This window comes from Condylura cristata, unplaced genomic scaffold, assembly GCF_000260355.1.
Source record: "Condylura cristata isolate star-nosed mole 26May11 unplaced genomic scaffold, ConCri1.0 scaffold00023, whole genome shotgun sequence".
NCBI classification, from domain to species: domain Eukaryota; kingdom Metazoa; phylum Chordata; class Mammalia; order Eulipotyphla; family Talpidae; genus Condylura; species Condylura cristata.
The window spans coordinates 5,927,563-5,952,726 of NW_004567124.1; the positions used below are offsets into that span (position 1 = coordinate 5,927,563).

At 42.1% G+C, this 25,164-nt stretch overlaps 1 protein-coding gene across 1 annotated transcript in view; it reads right to left on the reverse strand.

Annotated features, from left to right (window-relative positions):
- The window catches only part of MAP2K1 (mitogen-activated protein kinase kinase 1), an 80,544-nt gene that overhangs the window by 35,566 nt on the left and 19,814 nt on the right, over positions 1–25,164 (reverse strand). The window contains exons 2-3 of the mRNA XM_004687652.1: positions 2,782–2,992; positions 1,529–1,675 (exon numbers count right to left, since the gene is read on the reverse strand). Coding sequence (XP_004687709.1) covers positions 1,529–1,675; positions 2,782–2,992 — 358 coding nt within the window. The remainder of the gene's footprint in view (positions 1–1,528; positions 1,676–2,781; positions 2,993–25,164) is intronic.

A 25,164-nucleotide genomic window follows, 5' to 3' on the forward strand; every position in this document is an offset into this window, starting at 1 on the left:
GTCCAAATATATATTCAATATAAAACCAATAATTACTTGATTAGATTGATTCCCAAGAAGCACAGCAATTGTCCAAATATATATTCAATATAAAATCAATAATTACTTAATTAGATTGATTGGTTTAATAACAATAGCATCATACACAGAATGGCAAAGTACGTTGTAAAATAATTAATGTTTCTCTGCTTGAGAGCACTGGCAGAAATCTAGGTCTCACAATAACAAGAGACATGTCACGGTCCAAGAACCCTAGGAAACAAAGGCTGTAATCATTTCCTGCCCAGTCCCCAATAAAAAATCTAAAGTTTTAAGTAACATAGTTTTGTTTTCAGTAATAAAATAATAAATAATAATAAAGTTTTTCTACTTTTTCCTCTAACTTTCACACCAGCCCTTTTGAACATAGAAAGGTTTTTTTAGATAAGATTAATAGGATAATAACTAGTGACCATAAAGGAAGAAATTTCCCCCTAATTCTTATGTTAGACACAGAGACTAGGTTGACAGAACAATTGCAGAAATAGTGGTTAAAAGAAGCCCCTTTTATAGATCAAAAAAGGGATTTTTCCTTAGGAGAAGGGAAATATCAGTGAATTTGGCATTAGTGTTTTTCTGACTCCTAGTTCCTTAACATTAGATCCTGTATCTTTAAGATGTTTATTGAGATATTAACAAAATGATGCTTAAGTTGATTGATCACCATAGAAACATTTTGTATATTGTTAACTTATCACCATAGGAATATTTTGTTTGATAACTGACCACTATAGAAATGTTTTGTTTAATGACTGGTCATTATAGGAACATCTCGTATATCATTGTACTTTTAATGAATGAATGATGAATATCACAGTCTCAATAAGAGATCAAAAAGTCCCGAGATGTCTTTAAGAAAAATGTGATGACTGTTAAGTTTTCGGCTTTATACACACACTGCTTGCTTGTAATGTATAAATAAAGACCTGCTGGGACAATCAGCAGAGGATGCTTTTACCCTTATCAAATGTTTGTGTGTCCTCATTCCCCTCGCCTCTTCACCTTTTTTCTACCTTTCTTTTTTCCTCATCGACGCTGTCCTTTCCTGCGGGAGACCCAACCTTAGCTGGAGCTGGACTTCAGCACATTGATGCGTATCAGTTACTTCTCTACACATCCAAAGAACCCCTTTAGGCTGTTCAGAACCCTGTGCCTAGCACTTAGCATAAAATAAAAGGGATTTACACTATGCCAACCACATTTATTACATCAACATGCTGAGGTGCCAAGAAACTGGGAGATATGCTTACCAGTAGTTGTAACCCCCTGGTTTTTACCTGGTTTCTACCATGTCTCTCTGAAAAGAAGCAAGGACTTAGGAAGGAGACTTGTCATCTTTTGGACACTCCAAGGCTTACTGTTAGCCTGCGCAGACACCCTGCGCTTCACCCAGGGAGAAGCAGAGCAGCAGCAGGTCACCTCACAAACCAAAGATTAGAATAGATACACTCCAGGCCAGTGCTCCAGAGGTCAACAGGCTGCCACATACCATGTGCTCCATACAAATGCTGATCTCGCCATCACTGTAGAAGGCACCATAGAAGCCCACGATGTACGGGGAGTTGCATTCATGAAGAACCTGCAGCTCCCTTATGATCTGGTTCCGGATTGCAGGTTTGATCTCCAGGTGAATTAGCTGAAGAGGGAAAGATGAGAGGAAGAGAGGTTTTATAAACATATGGATAAATGGGAAGATGGGTGAATGCAAGTATTCTTAAAAGCCTAAGCTCTAAAAGGTAAGGAGAAAGGAAAGAGGCAAGTTCCTGCCCACCAAACTACCAAGTGTAAATGTACTGATACAGGTGTTGGTATTGGAGGAGCTTTAACCACGGAAGGGTGATAAAGGAAAGGGGCTTTTCCTTCAATAATAAAGTGGAATGGAGGGCTTCCTCCACAAAGACCTGTGAAGCTGAGTGATGAGAGGGAAGTGGCCTTAAGGAACTTGGTTGATACTCAAGGGCTGTGGGAATAAAAGAGCCCATAGAATTGGGCATGCTGACCTAAGCTACCCAAGATACTTATCTTTGATCTTTGGAGTCTGATGTGGTTCAAATTTAGCAAGGGCTCATTGCCACCTTATATTCTTATAAGACTCCATCTTTTCAGCTGGGACAGACACATGCAATGGTTACCAAGAAAGCCTGCGAACCTAAAGAGTCACAGGCAGTGAGTGTCACAGAGAGTTATTATGAAAGCAGGGTTATCAGCGTGGGCTGGAGCAACTAAGGAAAGTCAAACAAGAGGTAGACCTTGAAGACAGGCACTGTTTGAAGAGATGGAGGTAATTATGCAAGCAGAAATAAGGGCAAAGGAATGAATATGGTGTTTGGTGTTCCAAAACACTTGAAGAGTCCAGTGTCACCAGAGGGGGGCTATGTTCAGAAAAAAGAGGACCAAAAATTGATGAGAAGGGAAGTCCAGCTCAAAGAATTGCAAGCCATGGTGGGAAGCCAAGATGGAGCATGGGGAAACAACTGGAAATCAGTGTTCTGTGCATTCTGGGGGCTCTAGTGATAAGGGTAAACACACCCACACATTATTAATATATCTGTCTTAAAACTGGTAGTAGCACAAGTTCAAAAGTCAAAGTACAAAAAGTTACTGGATGAAAAGTCAGTCTACTTTCCACCCTTGTTCTCAGGCCCCTAAACCTTCCAACAGATTATCCAATTACCTGTTTATCAAGGCAACAAGGCAAACTTCATTCAGTCTTTTTCTTTTTTTCCCCTTAAGTGGGCTTACCTTTCTGGCCATGACCAGGCCGGACGGCTTGTGCGAGACCTTGAACACCACACCACCATTGCCAGCACCCAGCTCACTGATTTTCTCAAAGTCATCGTCCTTGAGCTCCCCCACCTTCTGCTTCTGCGTAAGAAAGGCCTCAAGGCGCTTCCGTTGCTGCTCATCAAGCTCCAGCTCCTCCAGTTTCTTCTGCAAAGCCTCCAGGTTAGTCCTAAACAAAAGACGGGCACACAGGTCAGCAGAGTCAAAGAAGTCCACCCATCCACAGAACTCCTGGTATGGAGTTCCCCTCACTGGAGATAAAGAGAGAACTGAAGGAGGAGGGCATTCCAACTACTGTGTGACTGCCCCTCACTCCACCACCTCTCGTTAAGTGACCGTGACACAATGACATATCTTACCTCTCAAGGCCCTGGTTTCCTCATTTGTAAAATGAAGGAATTAGGTCTCTCTCATATGTTGCAAGTTCATGAGAGGGACCAAGTAAATCTATAAAAATCCAGAATAAGCACCTTCATTTGAAACTTTGGATTCAAAACCCTCCAGGATTGATTTTATTGTTTGTACTATATACAAAATAAAATCTATTTCCTAAAACCATTAAGCATAAACCAAACCAAGTCATCCAAATATTTAATGACAATAGAAGAAACCCACCTTTCAAATGTGATCAGCTCAAAACCAGGTTAGCCAAAATAAAGCAAGAATCACAAAAAAGATAAGCCTAATTTATACGCATTACTTCACCTTTCACTTTGAGTAAGGGTCCCCAGCTAAGAGACCACATATTTCCTACATGACCTGAACATAATACATTGTCTATCACTTCTAATTCCTAGTTCTTTAAAGTGGACTAAAAATGTAGGGCCTCCCTAGTGGCAAAGGGGTTAAAGACAGCACCATGGGGCTCTCACGAGCCATAGCAGTACAGGTTCCATCCCTGACCAGAGAGCGGACCCACCTCTCCTGTCCTTGCCCGCTGCTCCCCTCAGCACTGTATTTCAGTAGAGCTGCCTGTTCTGTTCCCCAGTCTCTCTGGTTAGTCCTCTCATGCCCCTGCACCTCTTGCCTATACCCCAGTTCTTATATGGGTAAGTAAATAAATCTTGTTAAAAAGTGGACTAAAATGCAGACAATCACAGAAAGATCTCAGCATAAAATTTTAAGTGTTTTATGATTTCTCCCAATCTTAATGCGTATCTAATTTGACAGTAATGTTTTTTAGTGACTTGGACTTAAGTGAATCATCCCACAGCTTTCAGTAAGTGTTCAGGGGGTGGGGTGGGAGAAAGATCACTTCATTTGCAGTCATATTTCATCAGTTTATCTGATATTGAAATGCACCACTTAATTACAACACTACTTACAACTGTACAAATGGCTTTGGGAACCAACTGGCCCTTAGTAAGCACATAATTCAACCAGTGGGCGCTGAAGAGAGTGGGTGTGGCAAAGAGCAGCCTGATCCCGTTGCGTTTGGCATGCTGGGGGAATTACTGAGTGTGTTTTACTGACAGAACTGGAAAATGTTCATCACTCCTTGGAGTTTGCTAAAAGGAAGGTGGTGAAAGCACTACTGCTGTGCTTCATGTGCTTCTAGTCCCCAGCCTAAACATGGGACAAGACAGGTCATCACTACATGTCAGAATGTTGGCTCCCCTCCGACACACATCATTTCTGAGTTTGAAAGCTAGAAGCAAGCACAATTTTCTACCCTTCATTCACACTCCATATTTCAAGAAAGCAGAGATGGAGACCTAATGCTCGCAACACTGCCTTACAAATGTTACAGTGTTCCTTAGTGGGTCACTGGAAGAAAGAAGGCTGGTGTTAAGGACTAAATTGTATCCCCTTACATTCACTTATTAAAGTCCTAGCCCCGTCAATATAACTATTCTAGAGATAGCCCAGTTTAGGAACAATAAAGGTTAAATAATGTCACACGGGTAGAGTTTTAATCAGATAGGATACGAGGTGGCATCCCCACTCCCACCCACCTACCAAGGAAAGGTCATGTGAGAAAACAGCGAGGGAGTAGCCAGGAAGAGAGGTCTCACCAGTACCTAATCACACTGGCACCCTGCTCTTGGACTTCAAGGCTTCAAAACTGGGAGGAAAAAAAATTTCTGTTGTTTAAGCTACCCCGTCGATGACTTTGTTATGCCACCCGAGCTGACTGAGACAGTTGATCAATATTCTCATTCCACTGAAAGAAATAACTAAGTCTCACAGCTGCCTCCAGCCCTCAGGTTTGGAGAGCTGGCAGGAGTGTGTCAGGGAGTGACAAGGTGTCCTCAGTTTCCTTTCTCTCAGATCTCTCTATGAAGGAGTCCACCAATGACAACATTTAGAAACATATGTCAAATGTTCAAACCCTGAAGTTGAAATCTGGATAAACTACAGTTGCCTGGAGAGCTCAGCAGGCCATCTGGAGATGTAGACTCCAAAAGCCGCTATCAATAAATGACCCATATACACACTCATACACACACACACACACACACAGAGTGGATTTGATGGAGAGTGGGGAGGAGTGCAAGACAGAAGGAAAAACACTCTTCTCACAATGCTGGACTCTTAACAATTTTACATTTCTTAATCCTTTTTATCTACAACCCTGTTATTACAACAGAGAGCAAACTCACGCACAGACAGGTGAAGCAACTGGTCCAAGGTCACACAGTTAGTAAAAGTTGAACAGCCAGGATTCAAACCTGCGTAGAGAAAATCTCTAAACTATGATGCTGTATGACATCTTCCAAAAGTTTAATGCTATAAAAGGAGGCAACTTGCAAATATGGATAAGATCCTGTATATGGCATCTATAACACCAGGGCACAATCATGTAAGATGATGGACTTACAAAGAGCCCTGGAACCCAGATGCAGCCCTGGAACCCAGATGCAACCCTGTTACCCATTGGCTCAAGAAACATCACCCATTTGGAGGAAAATGGGAGAGGGAATACTGCCTCTGCTCACTTTCCTGACTCTCTGTAGCAACAAGTAATTCACCTGGCCTGCAGCGAGGAAAATTCAAGGTAGGCTTCATGCTTCCTTCATTCATCCCCCTATGGTCTGGCATCTAACTGCCTATCCAGCAGTTAAGGAATTAGTTCCTGATTTATGCCACAGAGAGTCATGGTAAAGACTGTAAGTTTGGTGGCAAACTCTCTCCATGACAGGGAGTGGTAAAATGTTACCAAATGAACAAGTTATCAGTATTCAGGAATCTGGCTTCTTAAATCATTTGGATAAGTCATTTGACCATGATACATAACTTACTTCACCTGGGGGAGATCAAAATAAAAAACCAATGGCAAGAAACACTGGACTTTTCTAGACTAATGCTAGAGAGGGTGGGGGTAAGTTGGAGAATGAGGTGGATCCAGAAATCACTGCCTTTCTCTTAATAATTCTTAAAAACCCTCTACAAATTTTTACAAAGCTGCCTCAAGGAATAAAAGATTTTATCTGACAGTAAAAGGAAAATCCTGGCATCAAAAAGGCTTTCAGCAACCCATTAAAAAGAAATCAATCAATAACATAGCAGTAATCAGTGTCACTTCCTCTTGCCCAGGGAGTCCAGTGGTGTTCGATGAGGTTCATTTCCATCCTCCCAAGGTGAGATGCTTCAAGCAAAGGAACAAATCTCCAAAACTCAGAGGGCGGGAACCTGCCTCCTTCACAATCTTGGTTTCAACTGAAATAAGCAAAAGTAGGGCTAGAGGGTTGAGAAAAGAAAGTGGAGCCGCACACAATAAATCTTTGACACACACAACCCTCTTGAGAGACCAGTTCTGATGCACACAGAACCTCTCACATTCACTGGAACAGAGGAAAACGACCAATTATAATGTGAATGCTATGCCAAGGCTGTCTTACAGTACACACAAATTCATCCAGAATCAACAAGAAGATTATAGGTTTTTAAATGGGAATGCAGAGAATAATAAGGAACATAGAGAAAAACAAAGGTTGTCATTTGTGTTCTGAAAACACCAGGGAGGCACAATGAAGTGGGTGGGGAAAGGATGATCCAATGGTGAGAACATCTCCTTCCCTCTCATCTCACCCATCTGCTGAGCTAACTGTTCTGCCACAACTGGAGTCTTTCTATGGCTCAGTGGTTTGAATAAGAAGCAGCATAAAAATGGAGCACAAAGCAGGACCTTCAAGATACCTGATAGACACCATTTTACAGGAAGGGAAGCTGAAGCCTTGTGAGGACAGGTCACACAGCTTATTGTAGCAAGTCTTCCTACTCCTAAAACAGAGCTCCTTTCAAGACCTACCCTTGCACTTCCAACTGCAGATTGGAGTTGCAAATGGGAAGCTGACCTAAAGAAATGACTGAAAGGGAGGGAGATGATGACCTGAAAAGTGAACGGGTCTTCAAACTGTCATACACCAAACAGAAATGGGCCACAATTACATGTCAAACACCAGCCAGCTGTCTGTCACTAACCTGATCCTTGCTCCAGCCTGGATGGCAAGCTCTGTCTCTGCCAGGAGGAGACAGAGTGAAGAGCAGAGAATGCCAACCAATCACTGTGCTGAAAGGGGAGAAAGGGTTCCTGTGTAGGTGGACAGCCTCACCAGAGTCCAGGGAGCCGTGAAGGTCTCTCCTGCCTGCGGCACTTGCAAGTAGGATGCTACCGGGAAGCAAAGGAGAGTGAAGGAAAGGCAGAAAGACCCATGTTATGAAGGACCAGCACCCAGAGACAAAGCTTATAAGCCTTGATCCACACTCTGTACTATCTTAGATCTTGGGCATGTTGCCTCCCTTTCTGATCCTCAGTTTCCAGTTTCCATACTAACAAAACAAAAAGAAAGAAAGAAAGAAAGAAAGAAAATAAAAATTATATGGGAAGGAGAAGCAGCAGAAGGGGAGAGCTGTCTAGATATCTGAGGGCCAAGCCTGTCAATGCAATAGGCAGCAGAGGAGGTGCTGAATATGGGTGAGGGTAGGTTGAGGCTCAGCTTCCAGACTCCACTATAAGCTAGCCCAGCTGTGTTGGAGGGCGTAGCTGTGATAACCAGTCTTCCCCAGGCAGCAGGTGGAAAAGGGCCTCTATACCTTCCCACAGCTCAATCCTGACAGCCACTCTGAAACAGGTTACAAAGGCTCTGGGAAAGAAGCCAAATGTAGGGAAAAAAAGAAAGAAAAACCCACAAAGTATTGCTCTACCTATATAAAATTGAAAAAAGGGCAAAACTCATCTATGCAATTATAAAATGGAAAAGTGATCAGCCTTTAGGGGAGGAAAATAACTAGGGGGCATATAATGAAAAGTGTTATATATCAATTTGCCTGGGCAACAGTGTTGAGATATTTGGTCAAATGGTCTGATGTTTTTATGAAAGTTTTTGTTTGTTTTCTTTTTTTGGTGGGGGGTGGGATTAACACTTAAATTGGCAGACTTTGAATAAAGAAACAGATTACCCTCCATAGTGGGAGTGGGCCTCAAACATTCAAATTGAAGGCCTTAAGGGATCAAAGATAAACCTCAAAAGGAATTCTACCCACAGACTACTTTTTTGCACTTGAACTGCACTCTTCCATGGGTCTCCAATCTGCCAGCCTGCCAAGCAGATTTTGGACTTACCAGGCCTCCACAATTGAATGAACCAGTTCCTGAAACTAAATCTCAGTCTGTATCTTTGTCTTGTCTCTTTCTCTCTGTAACTCTACCTCTCTCTATATATATACCTATATTCCTACATAGATATAGACAGATGTTGGCTACTCTGTTCTGATATTTTATTTTTTGTTCTCTTTATATTTCAATTTGAATAACTTCTATAAATTTATTTTCTTCAGGATCACTGTTTCTTCAGTTCTATATGGTCTGCTAATGTGCCTACTCACTTTTGATGTATGTCTTTAAAATGTCTAGCATTTTCATTTAAATCAACCTTCAGTTTCCATCTATTATGAAAATCATTTGTCCATATATTCTGTCTACTTTAACATATCAGTCAGTTATTTCAAATAGTCTGAGAATATCAATATCTGGGTCATCTGAGTCTGGCTGGTTCTATTGATAATCTTATCTCTTGATAATAGGTTGCTTTTCCTCTCTTATATTTTGTATCTTGTAATTTCTAGTTGAATGTTGGACATTACACTAGAGAACAGACTGAGGTAAATCACCTTTATGCTTAGAAATGGCCATGCTTTTGTCTAGTTGTTAAGTCAGGCTGCTAATCAGGAGCTGAGCTGGGTTTGAATTTTCTTGTTAATGTTAACACCACCAGCTGCAAATATCTCCTGCAATGGGTTTTATATCATGTTTTGAGTGAAGCCTGAGTTGCACAGGTTTTTCTCTCAGTATTCCTATAGCTTCCTAGGCTTTGAACTGTGCCTTAATGCCTGGCTACAGAGTGGAGTCTTTTTTCCTACCCTTTCTCTGGAAATAGAATATAATTGCTTTTTCTTGATATAGGCTTCGGGTAGGGGCAGAGAGGTTTCTTCTGGTCTTGGTCCAGCTTCGGTTTAATACAAGCCCTGTGAACATGGAACTGCCCTCCTCTCCATGGCAGCTAAACTCTTCCTTTTACCTATGGCAGTTCTTAGACAGGAGAAAAGTTCCTATACTTCTGCTTTGTGTTGGTGTGAACCCAGCTTTTGACTTAGATTCTTCAGCAGCTATGGGAAGCCATGCTTCAGAGCAGCCATTCTCTTGCATGGTACACAATGTGCTCCACTGAATTTAGCAGAGGTATTTTTTTTTCCCCCTCTTCCTTGAAGCTGGCTGCTCACATCTTGGCCGCCTACTCTTCTCTGCTCACTGACAGATGTGTAGGTGAGAAAACTCTCACAGTAATTATTCTTGAAAGCAGCCCCCAGACCCACTCCAGGGTCAGGAACATATGCAGGAAATCAGCAGCTTCTGGGTCAGCACAAAACTGGTTTTCCACAATGGGACATGAAACTACTAGAAAGAAGAAAAACAAGCATGTGGCTACCAGATAATGTGGTTGGGAAATAGCAGTAAAGGCCTGGGGAGTCAGAAGACCTGGTTCAACCCTGAGAGTTACTTAGTCACTTCTCCTTAATTTTTCTCAGACGTAAAAGAGGGGAGTTCAATTAGGTGGTCTTTAAAGCCCTTTCGGTGCTAAATCCTAATATCATATTCTTCTTTTAGTACTGTAAGGGACTAACTCTGCAGCTAAGTCCCAAGGCCATACAGCTCTGAAAGCACAATAGTTGGCTTCCCATGTTGTATGGTTCAAGGCCCCGGTTATTGCTTCATGTCCACAAATAAACCCCAGTGATAGCTATCCAGTCCTTATTGCTTTTTTCCTTTGCTGTTGCTTCATCTTCCCCAGGTCTTCTCTGAGAACGCATGCATTTTGATACTAGAACACATGCATTTTGATACTAGATGGCTCTTAGTGAAACAGTGGACAGGAATACAGACAGCCAAGGGAAGTTTAAGGCAATGATGAGACGATAAATAAAAGATGGTTGTAGAGACTGAGTGCAATATTTTCTTAAATGAACTCTTTTTAAAGTACTAAACAAATATTCAATATGGTTATGTTGTCAGTGAACATTGGTTAACAAAATCAACATTCCGTATAACACTACCTACTACTCATGTGTTGAACACCCCGTGTGTCAAGTTTTCAGCTAAATGTTCATGCATTCTAATATCCTAACAGCATGTTGATGGGATTACTACTACTAGCCCCTCTTTGCTGATGCAATTCTTACATTTTCATACAATAAAGTTTGTAAATACTACCAGTATTGCTTTATTGGCTTCACCACCACTTCCAAAAAAAAAAACAACAACAACAACAAAAAACTGAGGCAGACTGTTTCACTGTTCCCCCAATTGTCATGAGGGAACCAGCACACAGATGTCTCATGTTCAGGATATTCTCAGTAATCAGAATGTGGGGAAATGAGACCTGAATTGATCTACAATGATACATAAAATTTTGATAGCCAAAAATGAGAAAAGGGATTTTAATAGGGTTCATCCTTGTAGACACTGGTATAGAATAGGGATTAAGAATATTATAAACAAAGAGTAGGGTTGAGGAATATAACTTAAAAGAAAAAATAAGAAAACATGAGTTAGGAGAGATGTTAGATTTAATTCCACTTTAGATCAAGCAGCTTCCAAACAATAAATGCTTTTAAAAGTTTAAAAAACAGATTTAATTAGAAATCATGTATTCCTATTCTTTTAAAAACAAAAACCAAGAAAAAAAAACAACTTACCCCTTGGAATCAAACAGGCTTCTGAAATCATATAAATTACCTTCCCACGGCATGTTTCTGCAGACAGTCATGCTGAAAAACACACGCATACACACACACACACACAGAGGAACCTCTGGAGTGATAGGACCACCCACTCACATAGACTCCTTCTTAAATATTGAACAACATCCTGAATCAGCGAGGGGGTGTCATATTGTTTCTTGAAAAAACTGACAGCCTATGGTTCCTTCTGCTCCAGTGGACAAAAATGTGTCTTATTAGTCACATGTTAACTCATTGCTAAAGGATCAGTCTTCCACAGAAGTACAAATAAGAAAAGTGATAGTTTGGAGGGAATGTAGAAAAAAACAATTAGAAGATAAGAGGACACAGGATAGGGGCAAAAAAAAAAAAGATTTAACAGTCTGATCATGAAATTTTGATGTAATTAAGGGATGAGTTTCCTAAACACTAGCCCTGGTATATACCCTTTAGCCCATTTAATCCTCACATTAAAGAGTAGGCAGGTTGTTCCCATTGTACAAGAAAGGAAATAGAAGTTAGGAGGAATTAAGAAATACATGTCCTTCATGGAACTCCCCACCAGCTCATCCCTAACACCAGGTATTTACCCATTAGTGTCTTATTTCTCTGAGGTAAGGAATTGTGTTCAGTTAAAGTATACAAGTTCCTGAAAGGACAACAGATTAAAACTACCAGAGAGGGAACTCCTTTCAGAGGAAATGTTCAAGGCTGATACATTTTGGTTGGGAAAGGGAAGAGAAAGGACAGTGCCCTTTCACTACCAGGGGAGCATACTGGTAGATGCAGTGACGATCCTGGTGGTCATAAAAAAGCCAGGGTAGTAGTGAGGGAGGACAGCAGGGAGGTGAGGGAAGGGCATGTGAAGAGAGAACCACTGACAACCCAGGCAGAAAGGATAACTATGTCATCACAATCAGAAACCAAGAGTGCCCTAGTGGCCACACAATGGGGTGGCTAGCTATTACCAACAGGAGTAACTGATGTTGTTTTTGATGCTGCCCTATCCTTGAGAACCTGATGTAGAGAAAGACCTTTCAGAAACTCCCTGTGTAATAATGTCCTACCCTGCTCCATGAATCAGAGGTGCAGGTTGTTCTACAATGAAAAGGAGAGACAGAACCTAACATGACCATAATCTAAGGCCTCATAACCTAAAATCATGAGGACAGTTTAGTCCCTGGGGTATGAAGGTCAATAGCCAGCGCCCCAGAAGTTAGGCTAAGGACAGGGAAAGCAGTCAGAAGAAACAGCACTCGAACCGTGTCTCCAGGTCTAGTCCACATTCTGAAAGCTTCAAATCCCCAGACCTGCTTTCTCCCTAATATAAAGGAGCACATACATGCATTATACAGCAGGGCCCTTTGCCTTGCTCAAGTTACACACAGAAGGGGTTTGTAAGCCTTACCTCTGGCCACAAAGCCACTCTGAGAACAATCCCACCACCTAGACCTCTCTCAAGCAATGTTCAAGGAATGTTGATCTCAGGATGAGCCCTCAAATTAACAGCATTTAACCAGGTTTTTCTTAACTACTAAGGAAATAAAAATCAAAACCACAACGAAAAACTGCATCACTCTACTGAGACTGGCCCTTATCAAGAGCTGGGAAACAGTGTAAAAGAAGCCTTCTTACACTGCTGGTGGGAATGTGGACTGGTCTAGCCCCTGTGGAAAACAATATGGAGGTTTCTCAAAATATTAAAAATAGATATACTATATGATCCAGCAATTCTACTCCCAGTTATCTACCCAATGAATGCAAAAACAATATGAAGAGAAATCTGTACTTCCGTGTTCATGGCAGCACCATTTACAATAGCCAAACTATGGAAAGAAACAAGCTATGTCCCCAAAATGACTGGATGAATGGATCAAGAAGATGAGGTAGATATACACAATGAAATACTACTCAGCAACATGGATGGAGCTAGAAGGAATTATGGTAAGTGAAATAACTCAGGAGAAAGACAAGCACCAGATGGTGTCACTTATATGTAGAATGTAGAGAAACCAAACCACTTACATGTAAAATATAAAGTCAAACTCAAAAACTAACCCTTGAAAACTAACTATAGAACTGAGGCATCCAAAGTGGGAAGGGCACAGGGATGGGTGAGAACCAAGTGGGCAGGGAGCTCAGTGGACTTGGTGGTGGACTGGTGCACTGTGGTAACAATAGTTGAAAGGGGGATCTCGTACTCCCAAAACACAATGACATAAACCAACATTACTGCAATAAAAGACCTGAGAAAAAAATCTACCTGCTAGAAGCAACATCATGAACCAGAAGGAAAAAAATTTAATTAAGTAAAGTCAAAACTGAAAGTGCTTGCTTCTATCTTCTGAAAGAAAGTGAAAGGTGGAGAAGTAAGTGTTTAGGCTACAAACCCTCTCATAGCAAAGCCTACTGGTTGATCTGAAAGTTTGCCCATCATTCAGAGGGCTGCTTCTGAGTCTTGGCAGTGGCAGAAGCAGGCCTGAATGGCACACAGGGGTAGAGCTGGAGAGCTGAATTACGTTGCAGAATAAACAGGTTTCTGCCCGTTTTGTTTGGGAAAGGCCGTACAACAGCATGAGGGGAAAGAAAGGAGGTGCCACAGTGGAGAGGCAAATGTCACTTAAGACCAGAGTCACCTAACGCCATTAGACTTTCAATTGTGTTTATTTCTTGAATACAGACCTTCCTCTCTAGAACTTCAGACCAGTCTGCCATGCTCACAAACAGTCTTATGGTTATTTTGTTCTTAATGATGCTTGGTAGAAGCCAGGGAAAAGGGATCAAATTCCAAGCTGGTTCAACACAGAGCAAAAAGAAGAGAAAAAACACAGAAAGGGGCCTATATGAGTCTCACAGAAGCAGAAGTAACTATAAGAATGTAAACCTCAAGAGGAAGAAAACTTGAGTAGCTATCTGGGTTACACCCATATATGCCTACAGCCATGAAAATCTGATGTAAATTTATTCTGGAGCATGTCACCATCTGCTAGGCACCATCTCACTAGAAGCTAGGAAGGTAAAGATGAAAAAGACAAGGTCCCTGCCCGCATCAGGCCGTGTGTGTGTGTGTGTAAGAGACACAGAGATATCAGTGTGGAAAAGGAAAGGACGCTAACAAATATGGGAACAAGTGCATAGTCAAGTAGATCATAATGCTGAAAAGTGATTTGGGTACAGGTGACTATAGGGACACAGAGAAAACACCCCCAATTCCATCGAAGATGAGGAAGGAAATGTGAAGGTCTGAAAATGTAATGCACACATTTTGTCCTGAAGGATTATGCTTTTGTAGCAGAGGGAAAATCAGTGTGGGCCTGGGCATCAAGGTGAGCAAAAATGAAAGTTACAAGCCATTCCAAGTGGCCAGAAAGTAAATGTGGGGAGGAGAGAGGCCAGGTGAGGCTGGAGATTAGCTGGGGCTAGTCCATAAAGAGCACAGGTGCACCATGTTACAAAACTGGGCTTAGGGAGGGGAGAGCAATGGGAGGGAGAAGGGGATTCTAGACCTCTATACTTTACCAGGCATAAAAAAGTCACGTGTGCTCACCAGACACACAAATAAATGCAACCAGTACAGAAATGTATAAAGTTAAACTCTGTGTTCCTCCCTCCCTCAGATAACTGCTGTTTGAACAATGTTGAATATACAGTCTTCTAGATTGCTTCTAAGAATATCTCCAGTGAACATATACAGTATGTGTCTTCATTTTATAAAAATGGAATTATACACATGCATTGTACTGCAACAATGTACAGCAAATTTTGAAGAAAGAAAGTGACATGTTCAGTTTTAAATGTTGGGACTAAGAGTCTGGCAACAATATGGGCTTGGAGGTGGAGGACACAATGCAGGGAGATCAGCTTGAAGGCACCAAGCGAGCAACAAGAGTTGAGGACTTGAACACCGCTGTAGCTAGTGGGCTAGCGAGAACAAGACAGATGGGAGAAACTGAAGTTAGTTGGCAAAACTGACTGACCATTTAGACAGGGTTGGAGTGTAGGAGAAGGAGTTAAGGGTGACCCCAGGTTTCTGACTGGGCATCCAAAGGAACGTGATATGTCACATCACAAAGATGAGAACTAGATTGTGCTAGAGGCAGGAGAAAGTTGCATTAAGAAATCATTTGTCCAGCCCTCCCTGGTGGCACAGCAGGTTAAAGCACAGCATTGAGAATCTAAAGCCGCCTCCACATGAGTTTGATTCCCACCTGCCCTGGAGGTGACCACATGGCGTGGCAGACCTCTCCTGACCCGCCCACTGCTCTCCTCAGCAGTGTACTTCGTTGATCTGCCTGTTCTGTTCCCCACTCTGTCTCTGGTGAAGCCTCTCACTGCCCCTGAGCCTCTGGCCTGTACCCCAGTTCTGTATGCACAAATAAATAAATCCTTAAAAAAAAAAAGAAATCATTTGTCCTAGTTTCTAGGAGGTAGCCCCTAATTCACTGGAACATCCCAAGTGACAGGAGAGTCTTCACTATTCACAACAGGCCCTGACAGTATATGCTGAAGAGGTGACTCCTTCTGGGCCCCTATGTAGTTTGTGCCAAGATGACGCAGGATAGGAGCTGGCCTCACCAGAAAGACCAACCATGTGATTAAAGAGTTAGGGTTTTTGGCCACATGTTATCAGCTCAAACTGCAGGACTAAAGGGGGCTGGAGTAAGTTCAAACATGGTTAACGATGCAATAAATGGTGCCTACATAATGAAACACCCTCCACCCCCCAAATAAAAAATAACTGTAGACACTAAAGCCTTGATTTGTCTCTCTCGTTAACAATACTCAGTGCCTGTTGTTACATAGCAACGTGCTGGAAAAGGTGACATGTCCTGACTCCACAAGGAGAGGACTCCAGAAGCTTCGTGTTTGGGACCCTCAGACCTCATTCTATATATATCTTCTTTTGGCTGATCCTGACATGTGTTCCTTTCGCTAAAGTAAGGTTGTATGTATGCTTTCCTGAGTTCTGTGTGTTGTCTAGTAAATTACTGGGCATAAGGGAACCTAATTGGTGGGAACCTCCAAATTTGTAGCCAGTTTGTCAGAAGTGAGAGTGGCCTGGGAATGTCCAAGCTTGCAGCTGGAGTCTGAGAACAGTCTAGTGCAGGACAGCGCTCTTAAATCTGTGAAGTCTGGCCTACTTCCAGGTAGTCAGAATCAGAAGTCAGCACAGGATTCAAGAGGATTATGAATCTATATTTGGACAAGTAGTGCTGGAGGTGATTTGCAAGCTCTACCAGTAACTATTCACTATGTAGTTGACCCAACAGGCCAGGAGTTTTTGTTGTTGTTTTGTGATAATCATCTGTATCATTTATTTTTTAAAAATAATATGATAGTTTATTTTTACATCATTTTGTGCCTTTTCCATCTCAGTTGTAATCCCCGTGGGCCATCACCAAATCACCCTTGTGCCATCACCATAGTCTGGTGCATTTCCCTCCCCCCAGTTTTTGATCCCATTCCCCACTCCACCCCATTATTATTGTTCATTATTATTGTTATTTTCTCTCCTGGTCCATTATACTCCTGCTATGAATGAAACCATCTGGTATTTTCCCTTTTCTTTAGGCCTGAAGTTTTTAACAGAAGCTCGAGGTACAGGTTCAGAAGTCTAAGATGGCCACTGGAACCATGAATGCTGAGGAAATCCAAGTGGCAAGGGTGAAGGATGAAAGAGGATAGCCAAAGAGCTCCCAGGAAAGCCAAGATCCCTGCTTTGGGGATACAGTCCATGATTCCGCTATGATTTCTCAAAGCCAGGGCAGGAACTCTTCTCAGCTTCCTATCACCTCTGCTCTACTTATAGAAGGGATCACAGATTGCCCCACTGCCTTGCAATGGCAAACTTTTATCTTCAATTAAGCTGGAAGTAGCCCTCCCTTCACCCCAGCTTGGTCTAATCTAGCATGAGATGTACCGAGAAAACACCTCCACTGTAGAAATGGATGTGAATTTGCAGTGAGAAACTGATTTTCATGTTTATTAGGTCCTTTTCTTAAGTTTATGATCTTTTAGTATTAATATAAGCAGACACAGGCAAGTGTGAAAAAGTTAAACATCATTCTGGTTAGAGTGGGTTGACTGCCCTAAATATCATTCTCAAGTTCTGATTTTACTGCTTGTTCCCACTCCACTAAGAAAAAGCAGCATCAAAGCACCAAGAACAGGTAAGCTTATTCCCCTGATCAAGGTGGTCCTAATCATCCTGTAAACTGATTGTGCCACTACTGAAAGATGGACGAGGGTCTTCCAAAAGTTTGAAATAGAGCTATCATTTGATTCTGAACCCCTCTTCTGGCTATACAGCAGAAACAATGAAAACATGGTCTCATCCCATGTTCACTGCTGCATTGTTCATAACATCCATGATGTGGAAACAACCTGAATTCATCATGGATGAGTGAATCAAGATGTATTTTCTCTCTTCCATCCCCCCCACCCCCTTACCCAATGGGATACTGCTCAACCATTGCTGCTCAAAGCAGCAATGCCCATTTGGAACAATGTGGATAGAAATATTGGACCTTCCCTAGCTGCACAATGGGTAAGCGCAACACTAGGAAGTTAGCTACAGCCACTTTAGCACAACTTCAATCCCCACCAGGGAGGTGACCTTCATGGCCCAGCAGACCTCTTCTGACCTGCCTGCTGCTGCCCTCAGCAGTGTTCTGTCTCTGGTGAATCTTCTCACTGCCCCTGCACCTCTGGCCTGTACCCCAGGTCATAAATTATGTATAAATTAATAAATCTTAAAAGAAAGAAAGAAATCAAAGGCATTAAACTAAGTCAAAGGGAAAAAGAAAATATTGAATGTTATCACTAATGTGTGATGTTTGAAAAAACCAAACTTGTAGAAACAGTAGGATGGTGGATACCAGAATGGGGGTTGGGAACTGGGATGATATTGGTCAAAGTTACAGTTTGAACTTGAGTAAGTTCTAGAACTCTAACACATAGTATAGTGAGCATAGTCAGTAATACTTCAAAGTTTCTAAGAAACTTAGATCTTAATTGTTCTCACTACAAAAAAGAAATGATAATTATGTCATGTAACAGAGGTCTTAGCTAACCCTGTAGTGGTAATCATGTTATGATACATAAATGTGTCAAATCAAGCTGTATCTTAAGTTCACACAAGGTCAATTATATCTTAATAAAAATCTAAGTTAGGGGGGAAAAAAAAGGTGGCCCGAGCACACCAACCTAAAATGTCTCAGGATATAGCAAAGAGCATCCTGACACCTTAGTTTCTAAAAGGTTTGCCATAAAAATACTTGTTTTAAACATTTAAGAGCCTAAAATACATGCAAGATACAATTTTACCAGGATGAAATTTAAGTATGCAATTTTGAGGGTCAAGTCATCTATAATGTGCTTAATGCAAAGCAGATGTTTGAATAAATGTAAAAATTCTACTTTGGCGCCTTCCCAAAAATGAAGTCAAAAGCTGTACAGCTCAGGTTTTCCTGAGGCAAAGAGTATAGAAATCTGAAGTCCAAGAAACCACTGAGCTCAGCTTTCCAGGCTGCTGGAAGCCCACTGAGACCTTTTAGTAATTAGTCTTTCATTATCTGGTCCTAGCTTTTGACAGTATAACCCATTCCAGTACATTCTGTATACCACCTCACAGAGGTGATTCTCACATGTCAAACCACAGTACTGGAACTGATTCCTAAACCCAAGACTGCTTTATATTATTGCTATCCATTCTCCATTTATAGTGATTGCTGCTTTTCCAGTGATGCTGAAAGTCACCAAATTCAGTTCACCTATTTCACTTCATATGTGCACTACTGAATCCTTACAGGTTATTTTTATTTGCAAAACTGGACCCTCTATCAATAATTTGCCTCCAACATATACACCATACTCTAGATACCAACCCTGAACTTGGAGTCAGGGTGCCTGGGGCCCTGCATCAACTTTTCTGATAACAGTCATTTAACCCCAACAAGATCTATGCATTAAATGGAAGCATGCTCTTATCTGCTATCACAAAGGACTATGATGAGCACCTGACAGAGAATAGGTGAGAATCAGTCCTGAAAAAAATAAGCACATTGAAGAGACATTTCTCTAAAACACAGTACCTTCCTTCTAATTTCTTGGTGAGATAAGAATACGATTGTGAATGACAATTCACCTCACATTCACTGTGAATTCTCAAAGGGTATTAAAGAACTCACCAAATCATGATTAGAAACAGGCTCTACCAAGACAATATTCCATTGAACATTAAACTTGAGTTATTAGCTGTGAAGAAAAACAAGGCAACTGCAAATACAACAATATGAAGCATGCTTTGGATTTTGATAGCTTTGGGTCAAAATTCTGCAAGGTCAGCATAGCATTCAAAAAAGCAGCATGTTGTGACAGCAAAAGATGAAAAGATTTGTCCACTAAGCTCTTCCTCTTCATTTCTCCCCACCCACTTCCTTTTCTTCCAAAGGAGATCAGCTCTCACTTACCCACTGGTTTGCCACATCCTGCCTCAGAAGCTACTTCCTAGGAACTGTTTGGCTATTCTGAGAGGACCTCTGACTCCTTGAGGCCCACAGACCACTAATATCTGTATGACATACTCATCCACCACAGTGTACAGTTTTGTAACTAATGACTCTATTTGACCATATAACACTACCAACTTCCTTTATGCCAGGCATGAATTAAGTTTTTTACCTACAACAGTCAGGCAGGAGCCATATTTCTTGGTCCCATCTGGGGCTTCCAACTAGCCTACCTCTTGCTTAATCAGTCAAAAAAAAGAAGAAGAAGAAGAAGAAGAAATGATCTAAAAATAATTATCAAGAACCTTAATGCCCATGTTATATTTGGTATCAATGAAAACCCAAAGAAACAAACCTGTTCTACATGAGATCTATAAGCTAACATATACCATTTCTTCATTCCACATCAGTGGACCACCTAGTACACACCACACCTGGGTTACATATGGGATGGAGACTGACATCTTATCTCCAGAAGTTCACAGTGTGAGAACACAACAGATATGTACAAAGGTTACCACACCTACACTATTCCCAAGTGTTTCTCTCCTGAGGCATTCATGCAGAGTCCCAGCAAAGTTTTTCTAAGGAACAGTCAGGAAACAAAGTTTCCTGGTACTGAACTTAAACCTTAAAGGAGAGGCAGACTCCCAAACACTGGCAAGAAACTAGGAGAAACCCTAAATGAAATATATATCGTTAGGATAAATTTTTATTAAATGCTTAAAGATGATGTAGGTGTCACCCTAGAGATCTTACATTTAACTCTGAAAACAACTTAGATATTACGATTACCTCATATTTACTAGGGAGGAAGCCAGGGGTGAAAAAGGGCAACAGGGAGCCCAACTGCTGAGGGTACATGCAGTCAGGATTCCAAACTCAGCCATTCCTCTGAGGATCACTCCTCCCACACAAAGCAAAAGCCACTAAGAGCCAGAATAGAGTTTGTCACTGTGGGGTTGCAGATCATAGCATTAGAAGAGGAGCAGGACATAATTAGTTCTTCTTTTCCTCCTTAATTAAGGAGACTTGAGATCTTTGTCGTTAAAAAAGAGGAAGGTGTGTTGTTTTTTTTTCAAATCAAGAAATCAATAAACCCACCACCTACATGTGAAGCCATGTGCAGCAAACTAGTATCTTAAGTTGTGTTACAACTGGGCTTTACCTGCTACCTGCATCACCCCAGTGTGGATAACTGGGCTCCTCTGGCTAGCCAGATGTGTGTATCCCTCCCCAAAGTTCCCATTTGCACAAAGTACATCCACCCACCGGGACAGACCCAAAGAACAGTGGATATACCATGCTAGTTGCTGAGTATCCAAGACTCCATCAGTCCCTTAGCAGGAGAACACAGATCAAATATCTATGCAAATGAGAAGTGTTATTTATCAGACCTCCAAACTGGGACCTTTTGTTACATTTTAATAATTTTTACAGCCAGGGAACCTGCTTTTAGATTATAGGTCTGTCTGCTATATTTGAAACATCAAAAACTGATTTGTAGAGTCAAAAGATACACTGTTAAAGGGAAAATAACAAGATTTCTTCTCCTTCCACATCTACTTATCATCCTTTCTTTTCCACTAAAAGTTAAATCCTCAGTCAAACCCACACAGGGTTAGCCCTAAGCTTTGGCTGAGGGTATAGATATATGTTAAGACTTCATGATTCTTACTAAGATGTCAAAAAAGATTGTGCGGGTTAACAGGAATGAATTCCATCCATGTTGGGGGTTGTTAACAATTAATAACTGGTCATCTTCACTAATTCTAAAGTAAATAAATTCTTCCTTGGTTCTAAGACCTACCAAAGGGCAGACAGTGGAGCAGGGCAGAAAACTGGAGCCCAGATGAGAGAGGCCAGGAGCCCTGGATGTTGAAATGGGCCTTCTGTCATGTAACACCAAAGAAATCAAAGCTCTCTGGACCTCAACTTCTTCATCATCCATCCATTCTTCAGGCTGAACTATCAAGAACTTTTCCATCACTAACATTTAAGGACAAATAGGTGATTATACTCAGGGGAGAGGAACGAAAGGTGTTGGTGGTGAGAAGCATGATTAATACAATGCAATACTACCCTGCGTCCTGAAATAGTCTGGCTTAGTGTTGCTTTCACCTTATCAGCCTAAATTTATTAGGGGGAGTGGGGGAGAGGGAGGGCTGGTGGGTAGGAATCACAGCCACCTACAGTGAAATTAAATTCTGTTCCCAAATGAGCTCTGCTGAAGTGTGATTTATCCAGAGTGTTAAACAACTTACCATCAGTATGAAACCATGTTACTGAAATTGTGTTATTGCACAAACTTAACTTTTCCCCAAATGCGATTTGCAGAGAGGATACAGAGCTGAGAATCCTGTGTCTGTGGCCATCTGTCCTATCCCAGTCCCTGGAGAGGCGTGGGGGGAGTGTGAAAAGCCACCAGGTGCCCCGTATATTCAGTCATGGATGTCACATATCCATCAAGAGTCCAGCATTTGCTGTGGATAAGTGTTCCGCTTGGCAATGCAAAAGAGGCTCTCAGATTCATCCGGCCATAAACATCCTCTGAGCCTGCCTTTGTGCCAGGCATGGAGCTGAGGGAATACCACAGAATGTGATGGCCAGTGTGTGCTTCCTAAACATCACCCCTCTGGGCAAGGAGGGGACTGCTGGCTGACAAGGCAGAAGAGTGAACTACAGAGCCTCTTAGCTGCCTATGTGCCATACACAAGACCCTTGAGCAGGATCAATATTCTCACTGATCAAGTAGAGATATGCCTCAAGTAGCTGAATGAAATAAAAGGATATAAAAATAAGGACAAGTATACACAGCTATGATTGCCATGACCACTGTGACCTTTCTGTGCCTATACTCACTGAAAAGATCAAACACCAATACACCAGTAAAGTCAGACTTGGGGCCTCCCTGTGGCACAGGGGTTGAAGTCTCGGCACGATCAGGCTCACCAGCCACGGAGGCATGAGTTCCATCCCCGGCCAGCTAGCTGACCCACATGGCACTGCAGACCTCTCCTGTCTAACCCGCTGCTCCCTTCAGCAGTGTATTGCATTTGGTCTGCCTGTTCTGCTCCCCACTCTGTCCCTGGTGAATCCTCTCACCCCCTGCACCTCTGGCCTACATCTCAGTTTTGTATGCATAAATAAAAATAAATCTTTTTTAAAAAAAGTAATAAAATCAGACTTTAGTACCATCTCGAGGTTTGTTTAGTCATTCAACAAAATGGTACCAAAGCAAATGTCAGGGAAGGTGCCATGCACTGCATAAGGGTGAGTAACAAACACTCCCAGGCTGCCCCAAGTCCAGTTCAAAGTTAGCAAGCAACTGCAGTACTATGGGGTATGTACAGAGAGCTCTGAAAAAGTGGAGCAAGTGATCACACCCTGGAGAGGGGTACAGAGAGGATTGTTCTATAACTGGTTTACAGAAAAAGTGACCTACAAGTTGAATTCTTGTAGTTGAAACCACAAATTAGGGTTTCAACATGCACTGAAGGTGAAGGAAATCCCCAATAGAAAAGTTTTCTGAGCAGAGGCTAGGGCCCCTAGGAAAGACATCGTGATGAACCAAGAAGGACAAATAGAACTAAGACCTACCAAGAGCTGAGCCCCAACATCTGGTGTTAGCCAAAGGCAGGAGTATTATCTCCCCACCCCCCATTTTTTAAAAAGATTTATTCATTTATGCATACAGAACTGGGGTACAGACCAGAGGTACAGGGGTGGTGAGAGGATCAACCAGAGACAGACTGGGGAACAGAACAGGCAGATGGACTAAGTACACTGCTGAAGGGAACAATGGAAGGGTCAGGAGAGGTCTGCCACACCATGTGGGTCACTTCTGGGGCTGGGGATCGAACTCGCACGAAGTGGCTGCGGCTCGCTTGCAGTGCTGCGTTCTAACCCGTTGTGCCACCAGGAGGGCTTTATCTCCTCTTTATACTCCCCTTTATATCAGTGACTACCCCTCCCTACTCCTACATATATATATATACACACACAAACCGGGAATCCTCTTTAAACTCTTGGAGAAGAAGGATGAACTTCCTGGGTGGTGCTCAGGCAGATGGTGGGCCTAGAGAAGCTGGGAGGAGTCTATATTGGGATACACTATGTGGCAGCTATTTCCCAAGCACCTTTTACAGCCTCCTGTTCCACTGAAGATAATTCTTTTGCTTCCTGCACATCCCCAAAAATTACAAGTATGCCTGGTGTTGTCTCTATTCTAAGTCTTGTGTGGCTAAAGAACAGCTGAAGAGCCCTATCACTGGAAGTTCTTTGGAAGGTGAGAATTTTCTCTCCTTCTCACCTGATAGAGAATAAGACACCCTGGGCTAGAAATCCAGAACTGATCTTTGTCATTATTCATAAAAAGCAGCTTATATACACAGACTATGAATCCTTTCTGCTGAGTAAGTATTATGATGTCCATTTTGCAGCTATAGAAGCCAACTCAAAGACAGGAACTCAGATTCAGGATTCAAGGCCAAGTCTGATGACTCTAAAGTCTTTCTGCTGTGCCACAAACTCCAGGCTAAGCTTACTCAATAGTCATACAATTCAAGGTAGAACCTACTAGAGAAACAGAAGTTAATGGACTGGCTTCTCAGTTATTTTTTGTAGTCTGGATTCTTCGATTTTTTAAAATGGTTTATTTATGCTCACAAAAACTGGGGTGCAGGCCAGAGGTGTGAGGGGGTCAGAGGATTCACCAGAGACAGATTGGAGAACAGAACAAGCAGACTGACAGAATACACTGCTGAGGGGAACATCAGTCAAGACAAGAGAGGTCTACTGTGCTATGTTGGTAGCTCCCAGGTTGGGGCTGGAACTTGTACTGCAGTGGTTGCTGATAGCTTCATAGTGCTGTGACTCAACTCTCTGCACCACCAGGGAGGCCCAGTCTGGATTCTTTTTTTTTTAATTTTTATTTATTTTTATTTTTTTAAAGATTTTATTTATTCATACAGAACTGGGGTACAGGCCAGAGATGTGGAGGGTGAGAGGATTCACCAGAGACAGAGCAGGGAGCAGAGCAGGCAGATCTACGAAGTACACTGCTGAGGGGAGCAGCGGGCGGGTCAGGAGAGGTCTGCCACGCCATGTGGATCTCCTCCAGGGCAGGCGGGAATCGAACTCATGCGGAAGTGGCTTTAGCTTCTTAGTGCAGTGCTTTAGCCCGCTGCGCCACCAGGGAGGGCTCCCAGTCTGGATTCTTTAATTGTCAAAAGATAGAACTGCGACAAAGAGCGCTAGGATTCCTTTCAACATCAAAATTGAATTGAATTAATACCTACTGATAACTTGAAAATGTGGTCAGTGATGACCTATATGATCATGTAGAGCTCATAATCTAAACCGAGACAGGTAGGGGGCATTGTCAATAACCCCATTTTGTAGAGGTGTGGCACAGAGTGGTGATGTGTTGAATAAACAGTTGTATCAGGGAGGAGCTAAGATGGCACACTTTGCCTCAATACAAAGCACTGTTATTCAAAAACACTGCAGTCTGAAACTTCTGAAGCCTACTGACTTTTGACACCTTGGAAGAGAATTTAGCCTCTGGATTCAATCCAAACCTCTGTGGAGAGGCATAAACATTCTTGCA